The sequence below is a fragment of the Oncorhynchus masou genome, chromosome 29 (assembly GCF_036934945.1).
Source record: "Oncorhynchus masou masou isolate Uvic2021 chromosome 29, UVic_Omas_1.1, whole genome shotgun sequence".
NCBI lineage: Eukaryota > Metazoa > Chordata > Actinopteri > Salmoniformes > Salmonidae > Oncorhynchus > Oncorhynchus masou.
Window position 1 is genome coordinate 95389535 of NC_088240.1, and position 8978 is coordinate 95398512.

Consider the following 8978-nt stretch of genomic DNA (forward strand, 5'->3'; position numbering starts at 1 on the left):
CTACTACTACTACTACTAATCCACCATAATACCTACTTCAAGACCAGCAAGCACACACATTTCATTTAGGACATTTATTTTTCTAGTCTTTCATTAAAGCATGTACATCAAATATTTCATAACAATTTGCTGCAATAACGGAACATTAACAATATATGGGATTTATGTAGCACTTTTTCAAAGACTCAAAGCCACTTTTTGACAGCAATGATATATAAAACAAATAAAACCTGGTCAAACGTATAACTTTTATTTTTCGATTTTATCCTTTATAAAATGTATCTTTTAATGTATAATTTAGAAACATATTTTATAGTTAAAATAATTAGCAACTGTCATAAACTTTGTTTTTAACATTAAAACTACTTCAGGATCGATGTCCCTTCCACGGGACAGTTGAGCTAACGTAGGCTAATGCGATTAGCATGAGGTTGGAAGTAACAAGAACAGGACATAGACATATCTGATATTGGCAGAAAGCTTAAATTCTTGTTAATCTAACTGCACTGTCCAATGTACAGTACTTATTACAGTGAAATAATACCATGCTATTGTTTGAGGAGAGTGCACAGTTTTGAACATGAAAGTTATTAATAAAAAAATTGGGCACATTTGGGCAGTCTTGACACAACACTTTGAACAGAAACGCAATGGTTCATTGGATCAGTCTAAAACTTTTCACATACACTGCTGCCATCTACTGGCCAAAATCTAAATTGCAGCTGGGATGAAATAATACATTATGGCCTTTCTCTTGCATTTCAAAGGTGATGGTACAAAAGAAATACAAAAATAACGTTTGTTTTTCTATTTGTAATATTTTTACCAGATCTATTGTGTTATATTCTCCTACATTCCTTTCACATTTCCAGAAACATCAAAGTGTTTCCTTTCAAATGGTACCAAGAATATCTATATCCTTGCTTCAGGGCCTGAGCAACAGGCAGTTAGATTTGGGTATTGGGTCATTTTAGGAGAACATTGAAAAAAGGGGCGGATCCTTATTTAAGGTACTGTCAAAACTAAAATACCACCTATGCAGGATTTAACAATTGAACTCACCCCTGTCTACTGACCTAGTACACAGCAAGGGACTGTTCCTCAAACTCAACGGTAAGGGCCTTACAGTAAAGTGGGATATCCCCAAAGTCGAGTGCCTATGCTCCCTCACCCTGAACCAATAAACCTTGTGCCTTTTCAGGATCGTCCGGGCCAGAGTTTCAACCTCAGCACACTGAATGGGCTGCCTGCCCCTGGGTTGGCTTAGTCCCTCTTATAACTCCTACCTATAGTTGGGTCTCAGGCTCCTTTATACCAGCAACTCAGGTTCCCGATAGACTAACTAACCAGATGCTAAAATTACACCCCCCCCCCCTTGGGTTGTGCCGTGGCGGAGATATTTGTGTGCTATGCTCGGCCTTGTCTCAGGATGGTAAGTTGGTGGTTGAAGATATCCCTCTAGTGGTGTGGGGGCTGTGCTTTGGCAAAGTGGATGGGGTTATATCCTTCCTGTTTGGCCCTGTCCGGGGGTGTCAATATCACAAATCAACCAATCACAAATCAATATCACAAATCAACCAATCACAAATCAATATCACAAATCAATGATAAGATCAAATCAACCATTAATTAACTTTATAGATGCCTCCAGCGCCCTTAAACCATTAGTGGGATGTGCCAATAAAATGTTATTTGTCGATCACAATTTTATCAGAAGGACAATATTTAATGACAATAATAACAAGAAAAACCTTCTACAATTTATAAACGGCTCTTTGTCTCCCCCTCAAGATGATCAGTCCCTCAGTTGGTGTCTAAAAAAACTCTAACAGCGACGTTAACACACCTCTGTCAATGAGGTCACCTTAACGATTCCTCTGAGAATGTTACTTTTAACCAAGTAGAATAAAAACCTTAAAATATCTCAAGCTAAAAAGTGAAAGCAAAAATCTTGTTCCAGCAGTCGACAGGTTCTTCCAGCTCAAAGAGAGTCCTTTATACCCTCTTCTTCCTCCAGCACCAGAATCTGTGGAGGGTCCATCAGGTTGTCCAGTGGTCTCAGCTTCCTAGGAGTTGAGTATGGCTTCCAGCATGGCTCTGTACAGCTGCACAGAGGAAGGGTCTTCCATCAGGAGAGAATCCGGGGTCACCCCCCGTCTCAGTTGGCCCACAAGCTGGTGCAGCAGAGTTCCTTTGTACAGCCTAGACTCCAACAGGGAAACAATAGAGGGTTGAATTAGCTGTGTTGCTGCTGGGCTAGAAAACAATGTAAAGGAATACCACTGGTCTACTCTAAAGGTTAGAGGTTAGGATTGTTTTAGGAAGTGACACCTTACCAGGCACACTGAGGTTCAGGTAGAGGGAGACACAGCAGTTGGTTCAGGTCAAGGCCATCCCTCATGCAACGATTCCATTGGCTAAAGACGTGGGCCACACCCAGGTCTGGACTCAAAGCATGTCTCTGAATCAGTCCTCTCATCCTCTCCAACACTGGTCCCTCTATAAACCCTGATACACAAGAAGGAGAGGAGTCATTGGCTGCACTTCACACACTTTATTTATACATTCTAAGTTGTGTGTGTGGCTGTGTGTGTGTTTTCATTCATATTCTGGTCCATACCTCTCTGGCTCTTCCTCTGTCTGCAGAACTCTGCATACACCAGTCCTAGTAGTAGGGCCTGCAGGAGAGGAAGGTCTGGTCGGGGATGGGCGCGCCTCTGCCAGTAGTAGGTAACAGCCATAGCAAGTCTCAGGTGAGGTGGGACACCATTCAAAGTGGACTGGGACACACCAACGGTCTCCAAAAACACCTCAAGCCGCACTGAATGTGGAGCCTAAGAGACAGAACAAGAGAATGAGAATCAATTTCAGAATCAACAGCAGTACGTTCATATTATACTGTATATTAGAAACTGGGTGGTTCGTGCAGGAAACCACGGCTAAATGCTGTACTATATCACATGTCTACATACCTGATATACTGTATACTACATCACATGTCTACATACCTGATATACTGTATACTACATCACATGTCTACATACCTGATATACTGTATACTACATCACGTGTCTACATACCTGATATACTGTATACTACATCACATGTCTACATACCTGATATACTGTATACTACATAACATGTATATGAAGCAGTGTGATATTGTTCCCCTAGATAATGCACCAAGTTGGACCCAAGGACCAGTTCAAATAGGCCAGGTCAAGAGGGGATGTTAATCATTTGATAATAATAATAATAATAATTCAATGTGTTTTTTAAATGTATATACAGGTGCACAGCTAATGTTTTTCTTTGGTGTACAAACACTTTTTCATATCAATATTGTACATACATGTGATTGTAAAAGTTTTGTATGTTTTGGTTTGGTCCATTGCGGGTTCTGTATTTCCATAGCCCCTCATTGTTCTCTTTTGCCTGACCTTCCGCTAGCGAGGTATGTTGTCCTTGGCTCCCAAATTGTTCAATATAAAACCGTGGTAATGTTACACAATGTACTGTTATGCAACCATAAGTTTGTTACAATGTGGACAATATAAAGATTTATATTAACAAGTGTTACCGAGCTCGCTAACTAGGGTGCCTACAGTATGTTAACTTGTGAGTACTTGGGACAGTGTTTGAGTGAGTGTCCATTTGCTTGCGCAGGTTCCGGAGAGCTAGTACTGCTAGTACCAAGCTAGTATCAAGGGCTAGTACCAAGGGCTAACATATTGTGTGTTGTTTCTTCGTGTGCAGGACAAATCAAAATAATTCAACCAGCAGACCTCCAGTTGTGGCAGTGTCCTAATTAAAAAGTACACAACGCAGAACGAACCACGCTACATATACATACCTGATTCAACATGGCCAGCTGCAGCTGTTGTGCAGCACTGGGCAGGATGGCTGTAACCATGCTGCTGGTCAGGTTTGTGTCTTCCCTGTCGTACTCCTCCACTTCACTCCCCTCACCCAGCAGCATCCCGTAGAATACCTGCCGTATGTGCCGAGAGGTGATGTTCCCACTGGGCAAGCTGTGATCTTCCACTTGGACACCTTGTATCACTGGCCTCCGCTGCAGAATGTATATCATGTAGGGGGGAAGTGTCCCCTTCGTCAACGGCAGCAGGGTCCAGTCTGGAAGGACACTCAGATGGACTGGGAGAAGGCCGGGATCAGGAGCCTCGCCATCATTGAAGAAACGCTCCAGGCATTCGGGTTGAATCTGGTATGTTTCTATGCCCTGAAAGAGGGCCTGGAGGGCAGTATCCATGTCGTTTTCCCCATGACGAATGAGGGGCACATTTTCCAAGGCATCCTGCTTCTCCTGGAAACTGGCCAGCCATTTCAGCAACTTGTTGAAAAAGACAAACCCTTCCCAAGCACAAAAAAACAACACATATACATATATATACATACACATATATACATATATATATATATATATATATATATACATATATACATATATATATATGTGTATATATATATATACAGTGACTTGCGAAAGTATTCGGCACCCTTGAACTTTGCGACCTTTTGCCACATTTCAGGCTTCAAACATAAAGATATAAAACTGTATTTTTTTGTGAAGAATCAACAACAAGTGGGACACAATCATGTAAAGTAAAGCAGGCATTGAATATACCTTTGAGCATCAATAACACCAGTTATTAATTACACTTTGGATGGTGTATCAATACACCCAGTCACAATAAAGATACAGGTATCCTTCCTAACTCAGTTGCCAGAGAGGAAGGAAACCGCTCAGGGATTTCACCTTGAGGTCAATGGTGACGTTAATGGCTGTGATAGGAGAAAACTGAGGATCAACAACATTGTAGTTATTCCACAATACTAACCTAATTGACAGAGTGAAAAGAAGGAAGCCTGTACAGCAGGCATCTCCAACCTTTTCTAGCATGACAGCTACATAAAGAAAATTGATTGTCACGAGCTACTCATTTTTTTAAATAGCCTTCAAATTGGCAAATTCTTCTCCTCTCCTCAACCCTGCAACTCTTCCCCTGTTCCTTGTACAAGAGATGTGTTTTCTGGCCATATATAATAGTCAAATAACAACTTTAAGGGGGCCACATAAAATGTTATTTTGAATTATTCCAAATTCTATTTTTTACTCTCAATATTACAATTATTCAGAGAGAAAAAAGGGAAATTGATGTTCTGAGTCCATGTCAATGCTTAAATCACATCAACAGAAAAATGTAGAGGTCTGAAAAAAATGCTAACAAATTTAAATATTTTCTGTAATTCCCCTTTAATTGTGCATCTAGCAGGAGAGGAATGTATTAGTTTAGCAATGTTTCTGCTGTTAGGCCTACTGCTGCAGCACATCATGGCAGAGACTGCTAAACAATGGCCTCCTAATTTATGCAAATCATCATGATATACACTACCGTTCAAAAGTTTGGGGTCACTTAGAAATGTCCTTGTTTTTGAAAGAAAAGCACAATATTTGGCCACACAAGTAACATCAAATTTATTAGAAATACAGTGTAGAAATTGTTAATGTTGTAAATGACTATTGGAGCTGGAATTGGAAGATCTGTTATGGAATATCTACAGAGGCTACAGAGTCCCATGATCAGCAACCATCACTCCTGTGTTCCAATGGCACGTTGTGTTAGCTAATCCAAGTTCATCATTTTAAAAGGCTAATTGATCATTAAAAAACCCTTTTGCCATTATGTTAAAAGAGCTGAAAACTGTTGGACTGATTAAAGAAGCAAAAAAATGGTCCTTCTTTAGACTAGATGAGTATCTGGAGCATCAGCATTTATGGGTTCGATTACAGGCTCAAAATGGCCAGAAACTTGTCAGTCTATTCTTGTTCTGAGAAATGAAGACTATTCCATGCGAGAAATTGCCAAGAAACTGAAGATCTCGTACAACGCTGTGTACTGCTCCCTTCACAGAACAGCGCAACCTGGGGCTAACCAGAATAGAAAGAGGAGTGGGAGTCCCCGGTGCACTACTGAGTAAGAGGACAAGTACATTAGATTGTCTAGTTTGAGAAACAAAGGGCTCACAAGTCCTCAACTGGAAGCTTCATTAAATAGTACCAGCAAAAACACAAGTCTCAACGTCAACAGTGAAGAGGCGACTCCGGGATGCTGGCCTTCTAGGCAGCAAATCTGTCGTTCTGCCCCTGAACAGGCAGTTAACCCACTGTTCCCAGGCCGTCATTGAAAATAAGAATGTGTTCTTAACTGACTTGCCTGGATAAAAAAAGGTAAAATTAAATTTCACTGTAAGGTCAACACATGTTGTATTCGGCACATGTGACTAATACAATTGATTTGATTTAAGTCAAGGTCAGAATATGCCGTAGACACACCTTAAATTATTTGATCTCCACAACAAATGTTGTCATGTTTAAATTCATGGTCAGACAACAAAAAGAGAGACATGAAAAAGGGAATTACGTTCCATTGACGTGCGCTTAACTTGGTCTTAATCGGCCCCTAATTAGGAGGAATGTATTATATAAAACGTTTTCTATTCCATCTGACTTGGAAATGAAACCTCGTAACAGACAAGCTGCTGCACACAATTGGTAAAAACTTGTTGGGTTGCTTGGTGTCTGGATCTGGATCCCAAACTGGCTGGGTTGGTTGGTAATTTTATCAATGGAAATTTGAACGCACAGAGATACCGTCACGAGATTCCAAGGGCCTTTGTCATTCCATTCATCCAAATTATGTTTCAGCCACAAGTCTCAAGGATCTGTACACATTGTGTGTATATGTGTATGTGTGTGCGTGTGCGCGTGCGTGTGTGCGTGCGTACGAGAGAGAGAGAGAGAGAGAGAGAGAGGGAGAGAGAGAGAGAGAGACTGATTAATGTATTGCAGAGTTTTTCTGTCACAACTCTTCCCCCAATGACTATTATAATCTTTGAAGAGACACTTATTTGGTGGAAGCACTTCATTCTGTTTCTTTGCTTGTAGTAATTGTAGTATTTGTAGTATTTGTTTACAAAATGAAAGTAAAGATACTGTAACTGGTATTTCATATGGTAAAGTCCACTATGTTGTGAGCTGCTGCTTGCATTTGACCAGTTGTCTCAGATAAACAGAATGAATGTCAGTGGTTTGTTTTCTGATTTCAGATATACACAAACGGTTAAATGTTTTAGAACACCGACTCATTCAAGTGTTTTTCTTTATTTTTTAACATTTTCTACATTGTAGAGAATACATAGAGAATAGAGAATACATCAAAACTATTAAATAACACGTATGGAATCAGTAACCAAACAAGGGTTAAACAAATCAAAATATATTTTATATTTGAGATTCTTCAAATAGCCACCCTTTGCCTTGACGACAGCTACAATATTATTGTAGCGACAATATTATTGCAGCGATCCTTGAGCCAGCTAACAATTCCCACCAAGTGGGTTAACCCTGTTGGCACAACACGTAGGGTGTTGCCTTTCACGCCAGCTACCTGGCTTTGCCCCACCATTCACTACAGTATTTTATATATATATATTATTATTTTTTAATATTTAACTAGGCAGGTCAGTTCAGACCTAATTCTTTTTTACAATGACGCCCTAAGAACAGTGGGTTAACTGTGTTGTTCAGGGGCAGAACGACAGATTTTTACCATGTCAGCTCGGGAATTCGATCTAGCAACCTTTCGGTTACTTGCCCAACGCTCTAATCACTAGGCTACCTGCCGTCCATACACTCTAATCACTAGGCTACCTGCCGTCCCTACACTCTAACCACTAGGCTACCTGCCGTCCCTACACTCTAACCACTAGGCTACCTGCCGCCCCAAATGCATCTGTAGTAGTTATGTTTACTTCGGCATACGCGTAATAAGTTCAAACTTACTTGGCTTTCGATTGGGTCCCATTGGCGAGTTGTCTTTCCACCTGAAGGAAAAGCCCATCTTATTCAAGTTGACATAGTCGTTTCCTGCGATGGCAGCGAAGACTGGGAGAAGCTGGCTGTTGATGTTGAAGTGTCTGCAGAAGCTTGTTGTGGTGTACCGCTTGCAGGGGATGTCATTTTGCACTGACGAGTTCTGCCACTGAAAATGGGACATGGGAAGAAATCCTGCCTGGATGTCAAAAATATAAAAGTCATTGTCATTAGACAGGACCGGACAGTTCCACCTTTGAGCCAGTGAGGCTATTTCTTGGTCTGCCTCAAAAATAGCCTGTGCGAACGGGACCCTTAAGCTGGACATAACCTGTTTAAAGACTTGTCTGGCAAGGGTTGGTATTATCCTGTCCCTGCAAAGCCCCCTGGACAACTTGTTGGCTGTGTCGATCTTTGATTCAGCTCGTTTTCTGAGAGTTTCAAACTTTTTGTCGTTGTGGTCGGAGCCTCCGTCTATAATCACATAAGGTTCAATGCCACAATCTCTCAGCGCCTTAAAGAACTTGCAGACATTGTCTTCATAATCCCCTCCATGCTGCTGATCCACACTTGAGTTAAAATAAAGAAAGTGATAGATATTACTACCATCTATGACCACCTTGCTGTTTCTGAAATGACCGTCTTTTAAAAGTGTTCCACACTGATCTATGAAGCCGGTCAAACCCTGGATACCCATGATGAGCTTCTTCTAGGTTATGATGTCTTTCTAAGTGAAGAGTCACAATGGAAGGTCACAGTACTATTTATAGTCACAATGGAAGGGTTTAACATTTCGTTAAGTTTCCCTTTCAATTCGTCATCTCCCTAATCTCTTTATGATTACTTGCTGAGCAGGTCTAGTTTATGGGAAATCCTATATGAAAATAATGCAGTCGGAATTGGGTTACTACTGTGGTGGTGGTGTGGACTACCATGGTGGTGGTGATGTGGGCTAACATGGTGGTGATGTGGGCTACCATGGTGGTGGTGATGTGGGCTAACATGGTGGTGGTGATGTGGGCTAACATGGTGGTGATGTGGACTACCATGGTGGTGATGTGGGCTAACATGGTGGTGGTGATGT

The 8978-nt window shown here is 41.0% G+C and overlaps 1 protein-coding gene across 2 annotated transcripts; it reads right to left on the bottom strand.

The window, feature by feature from the left end:
• Positions 1-73: 73 nt before the first annotated feature.
• LOC135521012 (protein asteroid homolog 1-like) lies at positions 74-8613 on the bottom strand. 2 transcript variants are annotated; one of them, XM_064946917.1, is made up of 5 exons: positions 7865-8613; positions 3854-4371; positions 2621-2834; positions 2337-2499; positions 74-2202 (listed from the first exon to the last, which is right to left on the bottom strand). In XM_064946917.1, exons 1-5 carry the CDS (start codon positions 8589-8591, stop codon positions 2067-2069), a joined length of 1758 nt encoding a protein of 585 aa, XP_064802989.1. In that variant the 5' UTR covers positions 8592-8613; the 3' UTR covers positions 74-2066. The 2 variants fall into 2 exon arrangements, with proteins under 2 accessions (XP_064802989.1, XP_064802987.1); XM_064946915.1 differs by having other exon boundaries at positions 2337-2508.
• Positions 8614-8978: the final 365 nt, after the last annotated feature.